The sequence below is a fragment of the Canariomyces notabilis genome (assembly GCF_033297395.1).
Source record: "Canariomyces notabilis strain CBS 508.74 unplaced genomic scaffold N656scaffold_35, whole genome shotgun sequence".
Classification (NCBI taxonomy): domain Eukaryota; kingdom Fungi; phylum Ascomycota; class Sordariomycetes; order Sordariales; family Chaetomiaceae; genus Canariomyces; species Canariomyces notabilis.
Window position 1 is genome coordinate 273,130 of NW_027041857.1, and position 24,084 is coordinate 297,213.

General features: G+C 54.2%; 12 protein-coding genes across 12 annotated transcripts; 8 read left to right on the forward strand and 4 right to left on the reverse strand.

Moving 5' to 3' along the window:
- Positions 1-153: 153 nt before the first annotated feature.
- On the forward strand, positions 154-2,197 carry N656DRAFT_453684 (uncharacterized protein). Its single transcript, XM_064809696.1, has one exon. The coding sequence runs from the start codon at positions 394-396 to the stop codon at positions 2,002-2,004; it is 1,611 nt and encodes a 536-aa protein (XP_064665688.1). The 5' UTR covers positions 154-393; the 3' UTR covers positions 2,005-2,197.
- Positions 2,198-2,390: 193 nt separating this feature from the next.
- Positions 2,391-4,412, forward strand: N656DRAFT_718884 (uncharacterized protein; the record flags this gene model as incomplete). The annotated part of the gene is made up of 1 exon (XM_064812315.1): positions 2,391-4,412. One exon carries the CDS (start codon positions 2,391-2,393, stop codon positions 4,410-4,412), a length of 2,022 nt encoding a protein of 673 aa, XP_064665689.1.
- A 307-nt stretch (positions 4,413-4,719) lies between these two features.
- N656DRAFT_802186 (uncharacterized protein) lies at positions 4,720-5,163 on the reverse strand (the record flags this gene model as incomplete). The annotated part of the gene is made up of 2 exons (XM_064818215.1): positions 4,720-4,975; positions 5,036-5,163. The coding sequence occupies 2 exons, from the start codon at positions 5,161-5,163 to the stop codon at positions 4,720-4,722; spliced, it is 384 nt and encodes a 127-aa protein (XP_064665690.1).
- Positions 5,164-6,230: 1,067 nt separating this feature from the next.
- Positions 6,231-6,971, reverse strand: N656DRAFT_802187 (uncharacterized protein; the record flags this gene model as incomplete). The annotated part of the gene is made up of 3 exons (XM_064818216.1): positions 6,231-6,263; positions 6,340-6,669; positions 6,738-6,971. 3 exons carry the CDS (start codon positions 6,969-6,971, stop codon positions 6,231-6,233), a joined length of 597 nt encoding a protein of 198 aa, XP_064665691.1.
- A 475-nt stretch (positions 6,972-7,446) lies between these two features.
- On the reverse strand, positions 7,447-8,431 carry N656DRAFT_848963 (uncharacterized protein; the record flags this gene model as incomplete). Its single annotated transcript, XM_064819321.1, has 3 exons — positions 7,447-8,038; positions 8,109-8,326; positions 8,397-8,431. The coding sequence occupies 3 exons, from the start codon at positions 8,429-8,431 to the stop codon at positions 7,860-7,862; spliced, it is 432 nt and encodes a 143-aa protein (XP_064665692.1). The 3' UTR covers positions 7,447-7,859.
- Positions 8,432-10,159: 1,728 nt separating this feature from the next.
- Positions 10,160-11,506, forward strand: N656DRAFT_802189 (uncharacterized protein; the record flags this gene model as incomplete). The annotated part of the gene is made up of 1 exon (XM_064818217.1): positions 10,160-11,506. One exon carries the CDS (start codon positions 10,160-10,162, stop codon positions 11,504-11,506), a length of 1,347 nt encoding a protein of 448 aa, XP_064665693.1.
- A 266-nt stretch (positions 11,507-11,772) lies between these two features.
- N656DRAFT_772142 (uncharacterized protein) lies at positions 11,773-12,453 on the reverse strand (the record flags this gene model as incomplete). The annotated part of the gene is made up of 1 exon (XM_064813905.1): positions 11,773-12,453. One exon carries the CDS (start codon positions 12,451-12,453, stop codon positions 11,773-11,775), a length of 681 nt encoding a protein of 226 aa, XP_064665694.1.
- An 891-nt stretch (positions 12,454-13,344) lies between these two features.
- N656DRAFT_784665 (uncharacterized protein) lies at positions 13,345-15,219 on the forward strand. The gene is made up of 4 exons (XM_064816222.1): positions 13,345-13,978; positions 14,049-14,187; positions 14,242-14,494; positions 14,559-15,219. Exons 1-4 carry the CDS (start codon positions 13,840-13,842, stop codon positions 15,051-15,053), a joined length of 1,026 nt encoding a protein of 341 aa, XP_064665695.1. The 5' UTR covers positions 13,345-13,839; the 3' UTR covers positions 15,054-15,219.
- Positions 15,220-15,284: 65 nt separating this feature from the next.
- On the forward strand, positions 15,285-16,833 carry N656DRAFT_453762 (uncharacterized protein). Its single transcript, XM_064809697.1, has 4 exons — positions 15,285-15,493; positions 15,583-15,830; positions 15,894-16,370; positions 16,442-16,833. Exons 2-4 carry the CDS (start codon positions 15,605-15,607, stop codon positions 16,570-16,572), a joined length of 834 nt encoding a protein of 277 aa, XP_064665696.1. The 5' UTR covers positions 15,285-15,493; positions 15,583-15,604; the 3' UTR covers positions 16,573-16,833.
- Positions 16,834-17,415: 582 nt separating this feature from the next.
- Positions 17,416-18,118, forward strand: N656DRAFT_784667 (uncharacterized protein). The gene is made up of 2 exons (XM_064816223.1): positions 17,416-17,767; positions 17,881-18,118. Exon 1 carries the CDS (start codon positions 17,506-17,508, stop codon positions 17,707-17,709), a length of 204 nt encoding a protein of 67 aa, XP_064665697.1. The 5' UTR covers positions 17,416-17,505; the 3' UTR covers positions 17,710-17,767; positions 17,881-18,118.
- Positions 18,119-19,149: 1,031 nt separating this feature from the next.
- On the forward strand, positions 19,150-20,040 carry N656DRAFT_718741 (uncharacterized protein; the record flags this gene model as incomplete). Its single annotated transcript, XM_064812304.1, has 2 exons — positions 19,150-19,349; positions 19,488-20,040. Coding segments are annotated over 2 exons (753 nt in total), but the record flags the coding sequence as incomplete, so codon positions are not given.
- A 2,593-nt stretch (positions 20,041-22,633) lies between these two features.
- Positions 22,634-23,314, forward strand: N656DRAFT_802192 (uncharacterized protein; the record flags this gene model as incomplete). Its single annotated transcript, XM_064818218.1, has 1 exon — positions 22,634-23,314. The coding sequence occupies one exon, from the start codon at positions 22,634-22,636 to the stop codon at positions 23,312-23,314; it is 681 nt and encodes a 226-aa protein (XP_064665699.1).
- Positions 23,315-24,084: the final 770 nt, after the last annotated feature.

Here is a 24,084-nt window from a genome sequence, read left to right on the forward strand (position 1 = left end):
AGCATAAGGTAACTCTTACAAAAGCACTTTGCAGTTTGTACTGAAACATGTAGGGCTGTTCCCGCCGTCGCAGCGGTCGCGGAATGCGCGGCAACGGTCACTTATTACGGAGGCATGTAAAAGTCTGGTCTGTGCATTTTGCGCGCCAAGGCTGCGGTTGGCCTCCACGCATCAGCGATGTATCAATGGCCTGAGTTTCTCGGCAATCGTCGCCATTTCGGAACAGCCCTGCGTTCTTTCGACCATGTCCGGTGAACCTTCAGGCCTATCACACCTGGTCATTTCTCGAGAGGCAGGAGGTCATCACGCCGTCACTTTGCCCGGGCACCTGCACCCCGCATCCACACCTCACAGCTGCAGCTCTATGTCCACAGCACTACATATTCCAGCAGAATGGTCACATCACAGCCTTCCATCTTCCAAAGGTTCCGGCAACGATACACCATGCTGCTAGAGGACGACAACATTGACGATATAGGACCAGTGGCAGCGCGGCCCGTCCGTGATGGGGGTGAAGACGACCAAATTCGTCCCAGACGCCTTGTCTGGAGCTGGCGCCGCGATCACTTTGGCGGCGCATTGCTGTTCAACGTGACCGCCTTCATTCTGCCTGCCCTGTACGGCACACTCGCCAAGCTCTGGGTCGCCAACATTGACCGGTCCCTTGTCGTGACTACCGACGTCTACACGTATATCGGTGTCGTTGCCGAGGTACTAAATGAGGGCCTGCCTCGCGCCGCGTGGGTCATCATCGGCGACAGCGCATCAAGGTCTTGGACGCGAAGGCTTGGGCTGACGCACACCCTCATCCTCTTCCAGTCTATCCTCGGTCTCATCATGAGCATTGGCTTCCTCGCCGGCGCAGCGACCTTTGCCAGGGGTTTTGTTCCCATTGAGGTGCGCGATGCAAGCCTCACCTACGTGCGCATCAGCGCTTTCTCAGCATTCAGTTCCGCCATCGAGACGGCCGTGGCGGCAGCCACGCGGGCGCTTGACAAGCCGGACGTGCCACTCGTTATCAGCAGCACCAAATTCGCCGTGAATATCACGCTGGATCTCTTCATCATATCCCGCTTCCATGTTGGCAGCCACCAGCCCACCGTCAACATGCAGGCCGGGATCCAGCTCACCTGCAACATGACGGCTGCCTTGGTCGGGCTGGGCTACTTCCTCTGGACAACAACAACGAGACCCAACCCCCGCCGCAACTATCCCATCGAGGAGGAGGAGACCAACACCGAACCAGCCACCACCCTCCCCAGCCTCCTCGCCCTCCTCGTCCTCCTCCGCCCGGGGCTGCTCACCCTAATCGAGTCTGCCATCCGCAACGCGCTTTACCTCTGGCTGGTCACCACCATCGTCGCGCTCGGCTCAACCTACGCCACCGCCTGGGGCGTCTTTAACACCATCCGCTGGGGCCTGGTCATGGTGCCCGTGCAGGCACTCGAAGCCACGAGCCTCGCATTTGTAGGCCATCGCTGGGGTGCGTGGCGGCGCGAGATCGGAACAAGCACGCGCAAACCCGGCCGCGTCGCGTTTCGCACCATTCTGGGAATTGTGAAGCCCGGGCTCCTCGCCCTGGGCATTGCGGTGGCGGTTGATGTTCCCGTCGCCATCGCGCTCTCGCTGCGGGGTGCGAGGTCGTTTGCGCGGTATCTCAGTGACTCGGACGAGGTCGCCGAGGTCACGGCGTACATGTGGCGGACGATCGATTGGTGCTATGTTTTTTATGCGGCGTCGACGCAACTGGCGAGCGTTGTCCTGGCGACGAGGCCCAGGTGGTATCTGTATCAGAGTCTGGCGAGTAATTTGTTGTATGTGTTGCCGTGGGCGATTGTGTGCCAGGTGGGGAACTTGGATGAGGGCAATGCGTGGACGTATCACGGTCTGGTTTTTGGTGGGAGTTTGGTGTTTAGTTTTGTGGATATCGTGGTCGTGGATGCGTTGTGGGTGTGGAGTTTGATGACAGGGAGGGCGAGGTTGGAAAGGTTCCGGGAGGGTTGAGCTGTAAGTATGGTGAGGATTGGTATTCACAGCCTCACGGGCCGTTCTCTCTATCACGCTCCTCTCCTCCGTCAGACGAAGTTCAACGATCCATCGTCGTTGACCTCCATGGACCAGATTCTTCAGGTACAAGCGACCTCGCGTGTGCGCCTATCACTTTACCACCGTATCAGAGAAGGCAACCAAGGCGGCAGAGAGAAGGGGAAGGAGGGTGGTTACACGATGTGTGACTGCCACGTCACTACCACAGCCTCGTCTCCAAGCCATCCGTCGCGAATTATAAAAGCGTTCGCTGCGCTAGAGTACGACAGCGTTTTGGGTGACATTGATTGTCAAATCAAGGCACATACCAACCGCCGCCATTATCGTTCTCGATCTTTTCGACAATGGAGACGCGTGGTGATGCTACAAGTCCACTCGCCAAAGTCGCGAGATGCCAACCCGGCCCGATTGTCGCACGCCTTCTTGAGATCCAGGAGAGCAAAGAACAACACTACAAGTTCCTGGGTTACCTCAACAGTCTTGAATGTCTTTACCTAGACGAAACCTACGAGCGAGATCCTGTTCATGCTTGGACGCATCGTACTCCTCTATTCCGAACCTCCATCGACGCTTTTCAAGAGAAGGATTACCTCGCTCTATCGTACACCTGGGAGCCATCTGAATTTGAGGACTGTACCAAGGGGGCCTATTCAGTGCAGACCAGAAACGGACAAGACTTCTACCCAGCGCTAGTTCGGAATTGCGTTCTTGACCGTGCGATTGCCTACATGCAGCACTTTGGATTGGGATTATTGTGGATTGATCGGCACTGCGTGAAGCAGCGCGAGTGCAAGGATCGTGCATGCGACCACGAGGAGTGCGAGGAAAAACGAGACGCCGTCCAAGCGATGGATTTCGTCTACAGACTTAGTCGCCAGCCTGTCGCGTTGCTCGGTAGGCCCATCAGCTCAGAGGATGAATTAGATCTCCTCGCTAAAATCCTTAAGGGAGAACTCGTGGATGAAAATCATGAAACGGGAGAGCCCCAGCTATCGACAGGGACTGGCCGGTCAGAGGCAAACAGAGCGCTGATGTTGCTAAACTCTATGACAAGCGACCGTTGGTGGACGAGAGCTTGGACGTTCCAGGAGTCTCACTGCGGGGGGCATCAAATGACTCTCCTCATCCGCCATTTCGTTGGTCTGGAGAGAAAGAAGAGGTCTTACGACGTCTTTGGTCAGGACCCTGTCTTTGGCGATCTTCGAGGCGAGCTCTGCGTCAAGTATGTCGCTTTCTCTGTTCAAGCTACTAGGCTATGTCAGGCATTTTCACGCATTCGATTTCGCACGCCGAAAGAGAGCCTCGCGATCGACCACGTCCTCGGAGCGGCCGGCAGATACACGCTCCTGCTGAAAAGGTCAGAGGCTATGTTTCCGATGATCATCGACAATGTCGGAAGGAGAAACCTGTCGAAGAGTTGGGACCGTCTTCCCATTGTTGCCAACTGTTGCCAATATCCCATCCGGCTAAACGAAAAAGAGCTGCAAGAAAACGCATACAGTGTCGACCTGTCCATCTTTGCGCTGTGTCTGCTCAACGGGGAGATCCTCCATAACGGCAGAGCAGAAGAACTTCATGCCTCACCGTCTCAGAGAAGCGTCCACACGTATCTGCAGACGCACTTCTTTAATGAGTTCCACGGTCCTCGAATTGACCACAACCTGACGTTCAACAAGAGCTGCCGCTTCATTAACGTGACACTTGACGCGTGTGGTATCATGACCGAGGGACACCTCTGGAAGCTGGGCGAAATTGTCCGGACCACAGACTTTACCGACCGATCGCCGCGATCAAGGAAGCCGCGTACTAGCTCGGCAGTACACGGGCAGAGGCGGCTTAACCAACTTGCTTACGAACTCCGATGTCTTGACCATGTTCACCTTGCCGATTTCATTGAAAAGCTTGACTCCTCTCACAGCGGCAGGAGGCAGCCTCGGTGTTCGACATTTGCCAAAAGGTATATGCGTATGGAGGCTGACAGGCTGGTCGAAGCAATCGAAAACGGGGAGACACTCCGTCTCGGCAGGCTCTGGGCTGGTCAGGAAGCTTCAACCCCGTACAGCGCCATATTCATTTGGGAAGATGGGGACGATGCTCGGGAGGCGCGCCCCAACCAGCAACAAGCCCCGGCGTCATTTGTCTTCACGGCGTCACGCCCAAAAGAACCCAATTCCAGCACAGTCGGCACAAACGACATAGATCATCACGTGTCTCTTGAGGTCACGTTCGCCGGTCTCGACGACGAGCACGGCATTCCGCGGTTGTATGTGAGGCGCTGGATTTCTGGTTTGTGCTTTTTCTACGGCTGTCTAAGGGAGAGTGTGATGTTCCCGTGGCCGCCTTCAGTGGAAACCGTTATTCCCTGACGGAAGGGGACCACAACATCAGTGGATGGAAGCCAACTGTATCGTCATCTTCGCCTGGCGCTTTTCACAGATCATCATCACGTGTGGACCGTCCAGGAGATTCAGGAGATACCCTTATATACCGTGAGCGATGAGCCCGGCCCCTTTCTGGGAATGATGGAACCATTTAGCTATTGGGCGTAGTATAGGAACCTTCCTAACAATGACGAACAAAGCGATCAGTATTCCGTCAATATGAGATTGATGGACAAGAATCATCCAACGGTCAGCAGATCCATTGCCTCCATGGGGTCCCAGTGTCCCACTATCACTGATACTTTCCTTCATAGAACTTGTCTGAGTCACACCACAAAGCCAGCTCATAGACACCCCTCTTGTGCTCTTTCATCCGTGCCCCGTATCTCATCCTTATGCCCTCGTCTTCCATCTGACGGGCCAACTCGGGTCCAAGATCAATGGTCCTCGCACTTGTCGCTTCCAGCGGTTTCCTAAGCAGCATCGCGATGGAAAGAATACTAGACTGGTCCCGCATGACAACTTCCCTACACCAAAACAGGGTGAACCTAGTCGCTAAAGTCAGCCCGGCCAATATGCCTGAAAGGATGCCAAACAATCTATCCCACTTGACCTCGAGTGCAACGGTGATGAAGGGCAGCTCCGAGTCCCCCTCGTGTTTGGCCATCCGTGGCACCCTTTGCTGTGCTTCGAGCACGGCGTGGACAGGTGGCCGGGCCGCTATCTCGGCAGCCATGATTTCGGTTTCTTGGTGACGTAAAAGAAGTGGGTTGCCTCATGATCAATATCGGTATGATACCCTTCCGTCAGCTCTGTGGCGTACCCAGGTACCCAATCAATGGAATACGACCGGAAGTACATGCTTTCGACGTCATCCGGGAACTCTATGTCCGACTCTGGGCCGTACTGAACTTCTTGAAAAAAGACAACATCCAGAGTGGAGAGGCGGGCAAGCTGGCGAGAATAGTAGGCTGACATCCCAGCTGGGAGTCCTGGAAACAGCTGGGGGACGCCGGTGCCGAGTCCGTTGGTTCCCTCACTGAGGCACGTCGAACATTCGTACAAGATTCCCATACAGTTCGGGAAATCTTCCGGACTATAATCCATGGACAATGCGTGAGGATTCGAGAAAAGGACTTTGATGCATTAGAACACCAGATTAAATACGCACCCAGAACCATTACTTAAAAAAGGAAAAAAAAAAAAAAAAAAAAAGAGCTTACACGTCGTTGCACATGCTGGGGGTTCAGGAGTCTCCGAGTCCCATAGGTTCAAGGAGACCTAGGCCGCGTGTTGACTTTTGCCAGTGCCACCTCCAATGACATTGCTACAAACCGCCATCGCGATTCTGGTAAGCAGCGGCAGATTCGGAGGGATAGCCTGAGGTTGAGGAGATTCCTGAGCCTCCAGCAAGCCTAGGCAGTTAGGTATGTGAGTAAAAGATGGCACTCGCTGATCAGGGCAGTTCATAGCAGACCCGAACATACCGCTGAAGTTGACGACCAAATGACCCATAGCTTCAGGACCATATGCGTCCTCGTAAAGGGCGCCGTCACTGATAATCCTCCCTTTGCATTTCGATACGTTGTGTAGGACATTGTCGTTCAGTAGCCGACTCTCACTGCCTTGAAACTCATGGAAATGATACGAGTATGTTACGGCGCCGTCGTAGCTGATCTTTCGATCTAGTCCTATCGAACCTATATCGCTCAGGTTGTAGGTCTCGGCATTGGAAAAATTGAACCCTTGGTTCAGGACCGGCAAACGGCTCAAACCAGCTGTCGGCTCAAACCAGCTGTCGGCTCAAACCAGCTGTTGCAAGGTTAATCCACCGCCCTAGGTGCATGCAGTACAATAGTTGTCAGCGGTCATGTATCACCAAGATTCAAGAACGACGCAGCGAAACACGTACCGGTTTGGACACTCCCATGGCATCTACCATGACATCATGCTCCCAGGGGAAGTTGCCAGAACTTTCGAACGAATTTAACGTGCTTGCGTTCTTGATCTCAAACCACCGGGTGGAACTCCAATTCGTCAATTGGACGGGATAAATAATACCAGGGATCTCGTTTAAGCTGTAGGCCAACCCAAGAGCGGAAATCCCCAAACGGCCGATAATGTTGACGAAGAGATACGCGGCTACGGCCAGAGTCGTCCTTGACAACCGTCCGCTCCAAACGTGGTCCCAGGCAAGCTTCAGCGATCCGGTAGGATTCTGCATGCCCAGGAGAAGATCGACCTATAAAAGGTGCCATGTTCATTAGCGAGACAGAAAGGTAACAACTGAATATACTGGAAAACGGCTACAAAGACGGGAACAAAAAGAGAATTGAATATGTGGTACTGGTAGGAGAGACTGACATCAAGTGGCGTATGTTTCTTCCTTGCCAGTAAACGCCATCGCAGCATGCCGCCCAGCAATCCCAGCAAGGAGCCTAGCGTTACACCTATCAGACCCGAAAACAAAATGGTGAGAGTATTGAAGCCCCGTTTCTGTGACGTGCTGAGGTTCCCCATGTTCTGAAAGACGCGCAGCGTCATGCTGATCAGGGCACTGAGGACGCAGACACAGGCAACGCGCCATGAGATGCTGAGCCAAAAGCGTGGCCAGATAAGGTTCCATTGGTAGGCGGCAGCTCAATTTTCGACTTGCTGTCACGGAGGAGGGGCTCGAAGCTTGAGCCCGTGTCGGTACTTCTCCTGCCATGTTGCATGTTGACGACGTGAAATTACTTTTGAAGGTCTGGTGTCATGAATACAGGGCTTCAGGCTTGGTTGTCGGGGTACTGTTTGTCAAAGTGGGATGGCCCATTATGGGGTTCCTCGTTGACTATAAAACACTTCTGTCCTGTGATGTCCCCCCCAAAGACAACAGGAAATGCCCGACGCCTCAATTTCGGGCGGACGGCCGCCAGGCTGCCTTCTTGCATTAGAAGGCCGATTGGCCGAGAAAGGCTTTAACCTGTCATAGCAGTGTGGTGGCTGCCGTTTGTTTCCGCATGTGGGTGCCACGCTTGAGAGGAGAGGAAGGAGCCCCGAAAGGGTGCAGATGGGAGTTGCCGTCCTGCGCTGGCAGCGGCAATTGAGGTGGCTGAACAGGTTGATTGGAAGTAGGAGCACTGGGCGAGTGTCAATACAGGCTCGACTCCATGGGCAGGAAGGATCTTCTGTGCCAATGGTGGCTTGATGTTCACGACGAATTCTTCAGTTTTGAGGATTGGAAGACACCGTCCCAACTTAAAACCCAAATCGTATTAACCTCGTTGAACATCAGATCGATGACCTGGCATGCGGACGATTCCCACAACGCACATCAAGCCGGTAACTGAGGCAAGGTCGTTGGAAAAGACTAATAGATCCATTCCCTTCCACTTGCAAGTGCTAATGAACCCTCCACCCAGCATCGCCCAGCTCATAATTCGCCCGACCTCAAACCCCAGTAGGAACCGCCACCGCCGCCGTCGTAGCCGTCGATGTGCACGTCTCAGTGACCAAAAAGGTGCCCCAACCGGTATGGCAATTCCAGCAGGGCGACTTGGTGGGGCACACCGTGACGGTCTGTGTCTCGATGAAAACAGTTGGGCAGCCGCACGAGATCGTGGCAGGCGCTGTGCGTGTGAGTGTGAGCACCAGGCAACCCAGATAATAAAAGCTTGCACAGAGGTGGTAGATGCTAACCGTCAATGATGCAGAATTGTGACGAGCAGCTGAAAGCGCAGCCGCTAGACGCATAGTAGGTCTGCGTAGGCCGGTAGGTGCACGAGTCCGGGTAGCTGGTGATGGTGGAGTCGCTTGTGGTGCTGGTGCCGGTGCTGGTTGAGCTTGGGGTCACGGTTACAGTCACCGTCGACAGCGTCCCGCAGCCATGGGGCCGTTCTAGTTTGGCCTCGACAATGCTATGTGGGTGTTAGTCTGACGAGTGCTATTGAACAAAGACAGGAATCATGGACTTTCCTGGCCAGGAACAAGGTGGCGAGGGATCTCAGGAGTAGCATTTTCATGCTGGTGAGGTGGATATAACTACTAAGACAGGAGTGAGGTTCTTGAGGTAGGATAAGACCTCGGACTTCGGAATTCAGGGCAGCAACACAGGTGAAGATCCCAGACTCGAGATGCAGGCTGCCTATTACTATATGAATTAACCTGCGGTTTCCTTCTTCCCGTTCCCGTTTAAGGTTGAAATCTGCATCAGGCTAGTTGAATGCAATGCTACATCAGTAGGCTATAACACACAGCACGATGCCCCCTCAGGGGATAGTACCTCCGTAACGGAATCTGACTTACCGCTCTATCGCATCCGGGGAACGAGCGAACTGAAAGCAAGGGACTCATTGGTCCGTTGCTCGTTCCTGCAGCGCTCTATCCAAAAGTCCTCACAACCGCGCTTCAAATACGAGCTTCCACAAACCTGGCTTAACCCCTTTAGGGACATCCGGCTGCAATATTCCTGACTTGGTGGTGATAAGTCATACCACCTCCTCGACAGTTCTTCTTAGTTTGATGTAAATACGATGCAGTCACCATCAGATTGCTGTTTGCTAGACGTTGTATTTGCGATGTAACTCGCAGGCGATTGTCAAGCCAGCGACGACGGAGCGAGCGCCGAGCAGCTTCTTGGCACCACTGCTACAAGTATATATTGCCCTGGTGAACCCATCATGGCAGCATGTTAGCATTGAGATGTGAAGAACGTTCTTTTTCTGTTGTAGTAAGTAGTAGCCAGTTGAAGGTTTATTATATAGCAAGATACAGCTTCTTACAAGTTGACGAATACTTCTGGGTTATCTTCATCTCCGAACCTCACAATTCATCGAGTCGAGGGGTTGCGATGCTAGGTACCATCTTTTTAAACCCATGTGAAAACCTGAAGCCGTCAAGATAGAAATATCTGAGTGTCCGGGGCTTTCAGAGCTCTGGCAGCGGATGTAAGCCTTGCCTATGAATGTCTTCAACGCTGTCCGCCGCGACGATACTGTTACACAAGTCGTTGGATCTCTCTATAAAGCATATGGTTAGTTAAACACCACATACTTAAGAATGGTCTGTACTTTGCGAGACGAGTACTTGGTTCTATTCCGGGTTGGACGGCGAGCGGAAGCTGCCCCAACAAGGGGGGCCTGCCAACGTCAGGCTCGTCTTCAACAACGGCTCTCTGAACTGAACACCTTGGTTCAAGTTTACCATTTCGAACCGTCCAGAAACGGGTAAGGACTGGAGGGGACAATTTCATCCCACCAGTGTTCGATCTTTATGAACAATGTGATTGTTGACTTCATGTTTTTTTTTGGTCAGGGGTTGTTCAGATCAACCAAACATCAAGTAAGCAACGCGACTATAACATTGTTCTCGACTGAACAGCACCACTATTTCATTGTTCTAGATTCATTACCGAGTTGTTCTCCGTCTTGTCATTCTGAATAGACATCTGTTTAGCCAGTCATGAACCTTCACCGATTCGTCTTGTTGGGAGTGTTTTGGGCAAATGACCAATACCTTTCATCTTGCCAAGTTGAGATAAAAGAGAGTCCCAGGCCCTTTGCCCTGACCTCAAATTACACGACTGCTTCTCAATAGTTTCGCTACCACCCGAGGCCTCGATCAACTCTGACCGAGGTGAAAGCCCTACAACTGCACCAGCGGGGTCTACCCCTTGTGCTATCGTGAAGACTTGATCCGAATCATCTTACCAAGTTTGCCATCGACGGGTGGCAATCAGCATCGACGACGCGATGGATAATCAAGCCTACCAGGAGTTGGACTGGGCCGCGTTGATCAAAGAGGTCTATGGCGATGCTCCCGCAGAGGTCCCAGCCGAGCAAACTGAGCCCCACGACAATATGCCGGCAGTTGGCGGTCCTAACGGTGAATCCGAGGACTTCGAGATAGACTATGCCACCATGGATCCTGTCAAACTCGGCCAGCGCATTGACAGTATGTTTCCCCTGGATGAAGCTGAAAAGGTGGTTGAAGCCTCCGCTGTGAACAGTTCTGACACAGCCTGTGACGGTATCTTTGTCCAGAATCTTCCCCATGTCGGTGTCGGATTCTTCCATATGAACAATATTGATCCAGCCCTTCTCAGTCATGGCAACCAGAACGATGGTTCTTTGCTTGGGGCCGGAGAATTCTACAGCTATGGAGCACAGCCGCTTAACAACAATGGCGGAAACGATAACGAGGGGGCTTCTGACGACCATCCAAACGCCTACCATGGGTTCTCATACCCCAACCTGATGAACGACGCCGTTCAGAACTACCATGACGTTGTTTACGCACAGAACATGAACATGGCAGGGGGGGAGTATCCAGTTCATCCCCAAGCTGCGTCCCAGACTTTTGAGTCTAATGCCATCTATGACATTGCATACGCCGAGAACCTAGCACTGCTAGCAGAGCCTGAGGATCCGGTCGCCCCGCAAGCTGCCGCGCCTCAAACCCCTGGATCTGATCGTGATGCTGATCATGATGCCATCTTGGAGGATATCATTCCTCCGGGTCCCGCAGCTCCATGGGCGAATGCCAACGACAACAACATGAGCGATGCCCCCGAGGCTGCGGACGACCGTGCCAATGGTGTTGGGCTTCAGACGTGCACATCCTGCGGCACAAATACAACAAAAGCCTTCCGATTCTGGCGACGCCGTCCAGGACTTTCAGAATTCGGCGCCCAATCCGGCCCGCCTAATCCCCTGCCCTACTGTTTGGACTGCGCCGACAGGACCGCCGTAGCTTGGGTGCGGGCCCGCCCTCATAGACGCGGCAGGCGTCCCCTTGAAGCCCCAGGAGGGTTCAGAGCTGCCGTCATCAAATTTCTCCTTGACGGGGCCCATGTCCCGGAACGGCTGCTGGTGGCCGACCGCTACCTGTTCTGCCGAGGCTGTCTTGATCCCGAAGCCATGGTCGGCACGCCTAACGACGTTTGTGACACCTGCCTGGGAACTATACGTTGCGATGACTGCGGCCGCTGCGAAACCGCGGCGGGTCGGCTGACGGGGCATCGTGATGGTTCGACGCTCTGCCATCATTGTGCCGCTGCCAGGGGCCGGCGTCGCAGACAGGCATTGGTAGGTATATGAGTACCTAGCCATGGCATCAGACACAGTTGCCTCCATCGAGTGGAGGCAACAGAGGTGGATGATGATCCTTACATGGATCGTCTTGAGATAGTTTGTACCTAGCCCGAGGTGAGAGGTCACCTCGTTGGTAAGAGAATAGACTGATATTGACAGCGACAGTGACCCATAAACGACCAACTAGCTACCTATGCCACAGTTTTGATGTTTTGTATATTTGTATATGAAATATTACTCTATGATCACGCCTTGAAGTATCCTTTTTGTCTTCACGTATCGGCATAAGCTGCCAAAATCGAATCCACCACAAGCTTATTGACTTCCTCTTCCACAGGCATATGATGCGCGCCCTTGAATCTCACCACCCTTTTAGGCCCCTCAAAAAACCTCACCAACGTCTCCGATGGCACCCTCCACGGATCATTGTCCCCAATAACATGAACACTCTCCGTCTTGACCAATCCCTTCTCCAAACTTTCCTTGAAACCCTCCTTTCTAATCCCATTCTCCTCCTCCTGCCCATCAACCTGTCCCCCCCCTTCAAACGGCGCCGTCCCACAAACCGCCACAAATATCCTCAGCTCACCCGCCTCATTCAACTCCTCCAACCTTCGAATAAGGTACATCGCCGCCTTAGCGCCCTGAGAGAACCCAACCACGCCCACGAAGGGCCCGAGGCGGCGGTACTCGGCCACGAGCCGGTCGACGCCGTCTGTGCACTGCCAGTGCAGCGCCTCGTCGCGCACGTGCTCGTCGCAGAGCCATTTCAGATAGGGGCCGCAGCCCTCGAAGAAGGGGAGAACGCCCGGGCCCGGGGGTGATGGGAGGAAGCCGTCGAGGTAGACCAGCTCGAAATGCGGCTTGAGCAGCGCCGCGAGGTTGCGCGATTGTATGCGGAAGATGGCGGCGTTGGTGCCAGCGCCGTGGAGGAAGAGGAGTTTTGGAGGCATTGCTTTGCTGTATTTTTCCTGAGGTCGGAATATAACGAGTAAGGTAGTTGTCTTGAGTAGTAAGGTAAAGGACCCTAGTGATTCTGGCTCCGGCCTCAGAGGCTCAGGGGAAGCTGCGGGTTTATGAAGAAGACACACGCCGTGGCTTTCCTTTATTAGAGAGTTGTGATTCGTGATGAATGGGTTGAGTTTTGTGATTGTTGCTGACTCAGGGCGAGGAAATGAATGCGGTGGCCCGAAAAGTTCTAGAGCGGGCAGGCGCTGTCAGCGGAAGACACGTTGTCGCGCTGGGGTCAGTCGGCAATTACCCTAACCCTAAAAATCCGTGGGCCCCTAACCCTTAACTTGCCCCTTAGTGCCACCTCTTTGGAGGTACCTTCCAAGTCTAACATCGGAGGAGAGATATCCACGGAGCACACCTTGATACCGGTACCACCTCACCTTCCTCGGCCCTGACAGAATGAGCATAGCCGAATCTTGCCCTCGCGCAACAGCTCCTGCACCTTCAAAAACAGGCTCCGCAATCTCTCGAATACGAGGCTCCGGCTCACATGCATACGGTGTCGGCTAAGCAGACGCGTCGCGTGAGATGCGCGTGGTCCCAGTCCAGCTGGATGAGCCCGCGCGTCGTTGCGAGCGTTGCGTTGAACGGGTTCAAAGCCGTGTGCTACCCTCCGGCCTTACCGATGGCGGCATAGCAGATCGTGAGAGTTGAGTCCCATAACTTATAAGGGAACAATCATTTTCGGGGTCAAAACAAGCATTTTAGGAATCTGTGTGGCGCGAGGTACGTGAGGTGGCGCTAAGCCTGTTTAGTCGACAATCCGCGAGAAAACGTTTAAGGACCAACCACCCTCGTTTTACGGGAATCCACATTGGGCAACCTGGTAGGGCTGACCGCAAAGTGGCAGGGACCAGGCGACCAGGGGAACCCCTGACTGGGCCAGGAACGAATGAGAGCCATCATCAACCTAGCAGACCAACAGAGGTCGGAAGGTTCAAGACGCAAAGACGCGCAACTCCGCATGGCTGACGCCGGCAGATACTACTGTTTGCAGTCCGAATCTGCGAGAACTTCCGGGCCGTTACGGAGTATAGGCGGCCCGGAAACAGGGTCTCAACGGAGGGAACTCAGCTTGCACCATGCCTTGATCTACATATATACCCAAGGCGTCCTTTCCTCGTCTTGGCCTGGCGTTAATCCTCCTGGATAGACGCTCTTTCTCTTTTACTCTCGCCCTAGAGCTGGCTAAGGCGAAGGAATCCTCGATTCTCCTCTACCCGACCCGACCTCAATCGCTCTGAGGACGTCGATCAGATCACCCGGCTGACCGGGACTCGCCGAAGGAGTTTAAGGGACGTAGCCGTTGAAAACGAACTGGAACCATGAACGAACATACGGCGCTGGGCATCGCCCAAATCGTCTTCTACGTACCTGCCGTTGTCTACATCCACTACATTGGCATTCGCTGTTGGAAATATGGACCCAAGATGGTCTGGTACCCCCTGATGGTCTTTGCTTTAGGTGAGCCCCCAAACCTTGATTCAGAAGCTGCAGGGGCTCCGTGGCTAGTGGCTGAAATTTGGGTTTCCAGTACGGCTTGCCGGCGGAGGCCTAGTAATCGCATACCAAAACGACCGCACCAACATCGATTTAATCAAGGCCACCTACGTTCTCCTCAACATTGGTCTCGTCCCACTTCTGACGGTGTTCAACCGCATGTCGGCCATGGTGTCAGTGCTACCGAGAGATTCTTAATGTTCCTACTGACCCATATGCCCGCGCAGCTCGACCGCCAACTTCCCCGGAGACGACCGCCTCAAAAAGATCCAAAAGATCTGCGGCATCCTTATCCTCGTAGCCGCAGGGCTATTGGGCGCAGCAGGAGGCATGGCGGGCAAGGATGAGGAAGCCAACTCGCAGACGAAGCTGTCCGAAATCGCATACTTTGAGTTCCTGGCCGTTTTCGTGCTTCTGACTCTGCTGTGCGCGTATCTCTACTTCGTGAAGCACAGCCACATCCGGCAGGACCACCACACCGTACGTTCCCGTGAAATACTTCCGGATTCTCCGTTCACGATACTGATAATCAACTGGGAAACAGTACCTCCGCTGGATGCTCCTTGCCGCGGCCCCGCTGGCCGTGCGCACAGCCTACGGGATTATTGGCGTCTTTGAGGCGACGGGCAAGAACATCTTGACGTCGATGTGGAGCTCGCTGTTCGGCTCGGCCACTGCCTTTGCGCTCATGGCGCTGCTGCCTGAGTACATGGTGCTAGCCATCTTCATGTACCTCGGCCACTACCGAATCAAGACCTGCCGAAGCCGAAATTGGGTTGACGATCGTCCGCCGAAGAAGAAGTTGAAGGACAAACTCAGGGACAAACTTCAGCAGGGTATGAGCCTTGGCCAGATGGGGCCCGCCGGGGACCGCCCGTATACGCCATCGATCGAGCAAGCTGAGCGGGGAGAGAATGGGTCGGGACGGGGGCTGCTCGGAGCCGGTGACTCCGGGCGCGGTGGTGCCAGTGGTCTCGGCCATGATGGATTAGGAGGTGGGCTCGGACTTGGACGTGGAGGGTTCGGAGGTCGACTTTGACGTCGATGATTAAGAGGCGGTTCACAGCAGGACAAGAATTGGGTCGTGAGTTGCGACCTAGCTTGGGAGCCAGGTGAGGTAAAGGTGAAGAGAATAGTTTACACAGCGCAGTTGCTACGGAGACCCCATCTGTAAACCTATTTACTAGTAGCAAGCTTCCTTGGCCTTTTCGCTTCTTCCACCATACAACCAACAACCCACAATTTAGTCTTGCTGTGTGATGGTCCAAAAGTTGTTGTCCAAGACTTGCCGGACGTCCGGCGGGTCGGCGCTAATCAGTCACGGTTCAGCTGTTTTGTGAAACAGCAAGCTCTTGCCCAGTGAAATGCTCTATCCCATTGATACCCAACAAGGGCAGCCACGCCCAATGTGTGTTGTACTATACAGGGCAATCCAGGGCTTTTGCTGGCAAGGAATTCCTTTTGCCGTATTTCAACAGAGTGCGTTGACTTGGCTAGCACCAGACTCAAACCGATCCTGCTTGTTCCTTAATCCTCATCGTCCTCTAAACTGATTTGGTGACCTCTAGGGCATACCGGCTACTCTTTCAAATGGAGCGGATTTTTGGTAATGGCTCGACGAGCCAGACGCCATCATGGAGACCTGAGCCGCGGGAGCGGGGTACGTTTGGAATCCTCTCGACATGCATCGTCACCCTCGGCCTCTGTGTGTGGACTGCCATCCACCTCAACCTCCCTGCCCACGGCGACACCATGATGAAACAGCAATGGTGCAAGGTCCGTTTGGATGTTGCTGGGCTTCCTCGCTCCAGAAATGGTACGCTTCCCCGTCTGGGCCTTTCTGGGCAAAGAGCCTTGGCTGATCCGTCATCGTCCTAAGTCGCATACACCGCCTTTCGGCAGTATACGACAGCGTGGAGGCTGCAACACAAGATGAAAGCATACTTCCCAACTGACGACAGAACCCCCGTCTCGCAGCTTAGTAAGAGTGAAGGGGAACTGGAGGAAGGTCAGCCACTAGGCGATTTGGGGGGGCGGAGAGTCCAACATGAAGAGAAGCAGAGAATCGTGGAAGAGATCAAGGCCACCAGGCAAAAATGGACAATTGTGCACAGCTATTTCGCTACTATGGGAGGATTCGCCGTGCAGATCGCTGATGAGAATGGCCACCAGAACTTCTTTCCCTGGCGCGATACCAAAAAGGAGCCTGAGAGATATACTCAGCTCACGCTAACCCCTGAAGGGCTTTGTTACCTGGAGGAGCAGTTCCCTGGGTTTATACCGAACCTCTCACGGACATCAATAAAGGACAAGAGCAAGGGGAGCATGTTTGCTAAAGCTGTGGTCTGCCTTCAGGGTTAGTGCCCAACCACTACAATCCTCTACATGGTCCTCCTTATGTCACCGCTAACTGAACATGACAAAAAGCCTCCTGGTTTTGCTTTCAATGTCTTACCCGATTCATCCAAGGTCTCGGAATCAGCCTCCTGGAGCTCAACACGCTTGCTTTTTACTTACGTCCTCTGGTGGAACAAGCCACTCGACATCGAGGAACCTGAAGTCAAAGTCATTAGCGACGAGCCCGAAGACGGGGCTATGTATAAAGCCTTGGCCTACATGTGCCTGAAAAGCGGACTTGACGAACACCTGCCAACTAGCCGCCATTATATATTTGATGAGGATTATGGGTATCAAATTGTTCCCTACATTCTTTCCGGCTCCCCCCGATCGCGTGCCCGGAAAACTATTTTAGAGAAATATGGCACTGGGTACCTGCTAACGGTGGATCGGGAACGGATTTTTTCTACCAATGCTTCTGATTCTGGCGAACTAAGAGCAACTGAACAGCATTACTCTTGTGCACGTTTGCAAAAGTTTGTCCCGAATCGATGGCATAATGGCGTCTGCTTGCAACGCTATGAAATCGACCCATCCTACATTTCGTTGAAAATAAATGTCATTTCTGGATCCGACACCGTGATTAACCCCAGCATCCACAACTGCCCGGCCGACCAGACAGGCAGGGATTCATCGCCGAGTCGAGAAGTGTACATGGAAGTTCCGAAAATCGACGTTAGACGATGGAGGCTTGCCGCCATGGCTCTGGATCATTTTACGGTTTTTCGGGGCTTGTTCGCTCTGGATCATTATACGGGTTTTCCGGACTTGTTGGTGACTCGTATCCGCAATTTCCCGGAGCATTCCGATCTTCCAAGGGGGTCACAACGGCGGTTGTTCGTTGGCCTAGCTTTTGCAGGTTTCATCTTTGGTGGCCTTCACTGTCTGGCTTGGAATGCCCCATTCCCTAGCGATGTACAGGCGACGTCCTGGAGAATCTCCAGCGTCGTAATCACTTCGACCGGAGTATGATATTTTAGATTTGGGTCGGCTTCTCCACATAACGGACCACTACGGTTACCCGTTTGAGTACCGCAACAGGGTGGGCATCTCGCTTGCCGCTAGGAAAATTGTCAACTATTTTTTTCATACGCATGGTTTGGATTTATAGGATTTCCCTTTGCATTACCCTTGAAGGCCTCGGTGCCATCTACAGTATCGGCTGTTACCTGGCGATCGTCCTCTACGTACTAGCGAGGGTCTATTTGGTTGTCGAGTGTTTCATCAATCTTGTCCACTTGCCCGAATCGGCATACAAGCTTCCGGAGTGGTCGCAGTACGTGCCGCATATTGGGTAGTTGTCTTAGTGCGAAACAGCGTTGTGATGGAGGGATATTGCCAAGGGTGAAAGTCTAGGTAAGCGACAATGCCCCCTGAGCTCGTCCGACATCGCCTCGATGCGCCCACAATGCTGCATTAGCCCAACGACCACATAGCCCTCTAAGACTAATGCGCTCTGTAAACGGCAGATACTCCCGATGAGGCGCAGGAAGTGGACGGGGTCGAGCCAGCGGGCCTGGCGGAAGTCGTCGGCGTTGGAGCCGTAGACCTCGTCACCTCGGTGGGCTGGTAGATTTCCTAGACTGGAATAGTGGATGGCCGTGCCTTGCCAGCGGAGATGGGGGATCCCGTCTTGCGCCACCGGCGCCGAAGGCGAGGGGTCGTGTCGCGGGTTGCGGGGCGGATGTTAACGGGGACCGGGAAAGTGGGTGAAGGCGGGGCGGAGGGCTGGATGCCAAGTCAGGCCAAGTCAGCCAAGAAAGCTTCTGAGGCGGAAGCTAAAAGGCTTGTGCGTTGCCAAGATGGACAGGGGTTGATTTTTTTCGCATCGAGGAAAATTGAAAATAAAAACTCACTCTCATCCAGAACCTTTCCGAGAAAACGCTTGCTCTTTAGCGTATCGTAATCGGGGAATCCGTCCCTCCACGGGTGCCACCACGACCGCCAGCTTGTGCTAGACGTCACGTATGTACCCGACGGAATTAAGAACACGCTGTGACGCTGCCTGGCTGCTCAGCACTGCCACTGCTGACGGGAGCAATCGATACATCGCAACCACGAAATGACGAATGCACTGATTGGCTTCACTGGATTTCGCGGATTCTTACAGAATGCGGTATAGCGCCGGCCCCAGACGGCTGATTTTGGAAAGGGCGCAGGCTGCGTCGCTCTTTCCCTCTAGTTCCCTCACACTCCATAATTTCTCTCTCGGGCCTTTCCAACGATCACGCCGGCAGAAAAGGACGGGAAACCTTGGCTGACTCGATTGCATTCGCTGAGTCATCTCCAACAAAACGCGTACAAAGCAACGTAACAACCTGGCGGCCTCATCTCGTGTTGGAAATGCAACGTTATTGCCGCTGGGTAAAAACTTCGTTGTCGACGCGCTTCAGTAACTTGTTCAACGAGCCATATCCTCTCTCCTCTTGGCTGGGTGGCGCATCATGCAAGCCCCGGCACCATCTCCTCAACGCCTCGAAGCCCCGGAGAAAGTGCTGAGGTGAAGTTATCTCACCAAGATGGTGGGCGTTCCCGGGCGGTCCAAGGCGTGCCATACCTGTAGGCAGAGGAAAATAAGGGTACGTGCTCTTCCGCCGAATCTGACCACATTGGGTCTGGTCTCTCGGCATCTTGGGTGCTTCTGCGACGGTTGACCAATCACTCCTGTGGCCATGACCCTGGCAGCAGCAGCTCAATTGACACCAGCACGCGGGAAGGCATCTAACACGGGCTTCTAGTGTGATGGCCATCTCCCAGGCTGTCGAAACTGCGCAAAGTCCCGCCGCGTATGCACCGGTTACCAGCGCAAGCATGCCTTCATCCTGTCCAAGGACATGGTGGCCGCTGGGCCTGGCGACGAATCTGCCTTGCCGCCCGACCAATCGTCCCAGCTTCTCCTGCCAGACGAATCTGACTCGGGCCATGTTATGGTCTCACGGTGGAGGGCCCCCGACCAGAGTAGCAAGCGGCACATGCCTTCCTCTCCCGCCTCTCCCACAGCCTCTTCTTCCGTCTCCTCATCATCGAGGGTTGCCAGCAGAGCGGGGGGCAAGACGCTCGCCCGCGCCCGAACGAGGCCCCGACTCCCGCTCGAGATCTCGGTCCACAGCGTCTTCCGCGACCGTATCTTTGCCCTATTTGCCGAGTACAACCTATCCGCCGCCGATGCCGCGCCCGTGTCTGCTAGCGATGCCGTGCGGCAGTCCTTTGGCGAGCGTGGCGGCGACTGGCTGGTGCGCATTATGAGCCTGCCCGAGCTGACACCGAGCCTCGAGGACTCGCTACTGGCCGCCTGCACAGCGCGTCTGGGTCGCCAAACGAACCACTCTGCCCTTGTTCGTGAGAGCCAGCGGTTGTACGCCAAGGGCCTGTCAGCCATGCGCCGCGACGTCTGCCGTGGCTCGACGCGGGCCAACGAGCAGAACCTCGCTGCTTGCCTAGCCTTGATGCTGTACGAGATCTCAGAGTGCCCTGGTGATTCCCCCGACGGATACATGGTGCACTACCAAGGCGCGATGGAGCTAATGCGTATCCGGGGCCCAGCCGCCCATCAATCCGGACTCGCCCACAGCGTCTTCCAACTCTTGCGGCTGCACAGTGTAAGTCAGACGGTCAAGTCCCGTTCTTGACTACAAGCTGATCCTAGATGACGTAGGTCTTTCAGAATATCCTCTGGTGCAGGCCGAGCTTCCTCGCCCAGTCCACCTGGCGTGACCTTCCGTGGGCCCCTCACCCAGAGAGCAAGACCCCGTTCGACTTGCTCCTCGACATCCTGCTCGATCTCCCAGGCCTATCCGTACGGCGCCAGGCCCTGGAACGGAGGGTGGAGGCCAAGGAGGACTTGAGACGCACCCTTCTTGACGGGCTCGAGTCCGTCCGCGAGGGTCAGAGGATGGAGGCTGTCCTCGAGGCCTGGTACGACCGCTTCAAAGCCGTGGCGCCCGGTGCGCTGTATCACCCTGAGTTATCACAGTTGGACAGCGTGCTCGACAGCTCTGGAACCGGCAACCTGTTCCCCGTCATCTTCCGCTTCCCCAACTTCATTGTGGGCCAGAACATGTTGTACTACTGGATCGCCCTGATGAGCATCCAAGCCCACTGGTGATTTACTTACGCCACGCTGGCGCGGCTTTCAGAGACGCTCGATTTCGTGGGAAGGGACAACCTCGTGTGCACATGCGCTTTTTCTGCGGTGGGGAAGGAGGCCGTGACGTGCTTGCGGCACTTTGCCATGGATCTGCTGCCGCCTCTCGGGCATCGCGAGGAGTGGCCCACCGGGGCGGCATATCATGTCTGCCGGAGCATCGAGTACTTCATACTCCACCACGGTCGGGCGTTCGGACCCGCGAGCGTGATCCCCGGCTTGTTCTTGGTCAAGGCGTACTGGATGTATGCGCCGGGCGACATGAGTCGGGAGATGACGTGGGTCAACCAGATGTTGTGCCGCGTGCGCGTAGCCGGCGGAGGCATAGCAGGGCCTCTGATGCGCATGAGGATCGGTGAGAAGGTTCAGACCAGTGTCGGCTAGGTATTTCGGCGCTTTCCCGGGCTACAGCAGTGCTATCCACGAAGGCGCGCGCACGGAGAGGGCTACAAAGCCATGATGGATAAATCCTCTCGGACATCCGCTGCGGTTCTTTGCGGGCTCGGACAGCTTGGATCAAAAATGGGAGGATCCGACTTCTGTGGCTTCAAGCCAAAAGCATATCACCGAAACTCCGTCTGAGTATTCCCATACTAGGTCGACCAGGCCCGTTATCAGGGTGGGACCTACAGCAACTCAGTCCCCCGTTGACACGTGTGAGTATATTCCCCGCCGGCATTGCCCAGTAAGACTCGGGGAAACGGCCAGAGGATAAGGTGGGGCATTGGGCCTCATGTCAGAGCTCTACGAGAGGTTTGGTTGGGCCTTAGTACCTGAGACAGGAAGGTGCATTGCACGTGAGGTCGCGGAGATGAGGTTTTGTTGCCCAGTTTCCCCATTCAAGGGCGCAATCACCGCTTTTCACTATGATCTTAACCAGTATCTGACGAACAACGATGATTCAAGCTTTGTGCCGACAGCTTCTAACGTCCACATCGCCCCTGATCACTCTCCGCGGTTTTAGCGACTAGTCCGGTATTCAATATGTCGAATATCACCGCAGCGAACGTGTCTGTTGAAGACAGGTACCGTGATTTTGTTGCCATGCTCGCGGAACCAAGGAGAGTACCAAGACTAGCCATAGTGAGAGACTTTATCAACCAAGCCACGCGGTCTACTCGACACCAGGAGCGTTCGCAGTATCAACTCTTAGGACTCCAGTCGTCAGATGAGGCTGTGGGCGCCGGGTCCACCGTCATTGACCTTGGAGTTGGACAATCGCTAGATGATCTTTGTCGCTTGGCAACGTTTTGTGCCGTCAGCCTGATATGTCCTATCAGAGGCTGATATTATTGGTGCAAGATCTGCAACCACAAGGGCTCTTGGTGTGTTCTCTCCTTCTGTCCACCCCCGCTCAATGATCATGATCGTGCCAATCCTTCGCATGCAGGCCCTTGGTGGGCGCCTCAGTATCGATCCTAGAGTCTTTGAGAGATATTTGAGTTGTCATAAGGAATTTAGCAGTCTTTTACCTGGAGTTATGGTTCTGGACTACGTTCAGAGCTATTTTATCCGCAACAGATATGGGTCACTCCTGGGAGGGGAATGGCATACATTTGATGAAGCTTCTTCTCTCAACGGGAGGAGGGGTAAGCTCAAGAGGTTCTGGCGTGATATAGTTGGTCACGAGCAGCGAGTGGTCGTTGCCACTGTTCAGAACATGTCTTGGAAGATTCCAGTTGGTGGGTGACCCCAGATTGGCATGACCTCAGTTGTTCCGGGTGTTTTCACCTTGGTGTGTCTGACAGCCAGCCACAGACTTGGTTCTCTTCCCGTCACTTGCCGAGGAAGAAGCCCTAGACCTACCAAAGTCTCCAGGGTGTATGTTATACCCCTGTGACGAGAAACCTCGGTTCCCGGATTTCGCAGAATATGATGGCAAGGCGAAAACTATGGCCAAAATCACCCAGGTCGAATGGCGTTCAAACGCTGACCAGATCCGAGAAGAGATCACTCGGGTGGCTGCACAGGGAGTACGAAACCCAGAGCTGCTAACCAGGTTAGCATGCGTCAGCTTCGTTTGCAACAAATGGCAGGATCTCGTGGACCATGTCTGTGAAGCATTTTCTGAGAGCAACATGCCCGAGTACCACGACCTGCATCTACTGGACTCGATGCTGAAACGGAGGCAAGTCCTTACGGAAATTGGTCGGACCTTATCAACGCTACGAGACGGCATTCTGCGTTCCTGTGGCGACGAACCAACAGGACTCGAAAGCGTTGAGAGATTCGAAAGCCGGATCAAGGCGTGGGTCGCAGATATGGATGGCATGCTGTCGACCATGGCTAGCCACCTCGCCCTCAATGACGCCCGTCGGCTTCAGAAGCTGACGGTACTCGCCTTCGTCTTTGTCCCTGCGTCCGCAATCGCAACTATTTTCGGAATGAATGTGGATATCCTTAGCAGCGAACCCTCCATCGCATGGTTTATCGCCACCGCCGTCGTTACAATGGCCTTCACATTTGCCTATGCGACATGGTTCTCTCAGCTAAACAAACTGGCTAGGCAAACAGTCTCGGTCATGCTCTTGTTTTGGCCTCTCACACCCACGACGCCCCTGAATAACGCCAAACGGATCCAGACTGGCAGAGACCCGGTACCTGAGGTGCGGGAGTCAAGTCGATCGACCAGCTCACCTCTGATGTCAGGTGCAGGAGGGATGTTCGTCAATAATGGCGCCCTGGAGATGCCGGTTCAAACGCTGCTCTCTGAGAATCAGCCTCACCAGACTGTACAGGACGATGGGCGGCTGTTCTAAAACCGACATTTGCTCGGGTACGATCAGTGGATGAAGAAGCTCAACCTCGTCAGCGGCTGCCGTCGAGGCTAAAATTTCGGGAACAAGATAAGCATCGTGCGTGCATAGTGATGTAAACAGTGAGCACTTCGGTCCTGGCGTTCACCTCGTGATACTCCAACTAATTAGTAGTGCACTAAGATAGAACACAGGGAATTGGTCGAATGCTCTAGAATATTGGCTGCAACTTCTTTTTGGAGTTGTCTGGATATTGGCTTCCTTGACTTTGGGCAGGAGGAATCAGCGGGCAGATGGGTGTTTTCTGGCATTGGCGCTCTCTGGCGTGTGCGAGCCAGGCCATCACTTAAAGTCATTATGACGGGCAACCTTGTGTCCAATGTTCTATCTCGGCTTCTTTTGGTGTGGCTCCTTTGAGCTCTTTGAGCTTTGGAGCTCTCTGCAGCCCCCTGAACCTCTAAGAGCCTTACAGATTAAGTACAGAACTTGCTGTTCTAGCCGCCGAATTTGGCAGGGCAGGGCCGCCATTTTCGGGTGTCTCGACAGTGCGGGGCGATTGGTCACAGCCAGGTACTTGGTGCCTTACCACAGGCCTGCCTCCCTCCAATCAATTCAGGCTGCAGAATCCACAATCCCACCTACACCATCTTCCAATAAGCGTCCCAGTCCTGAACAGTTGGTTTCGAAAAAGAAGTCGTTCCCGGAATCCAGGAAACCGCGTTACCTGGCATCCATTTTTGGCTTCCCAGCGCAGCCACACATACATAAGATGG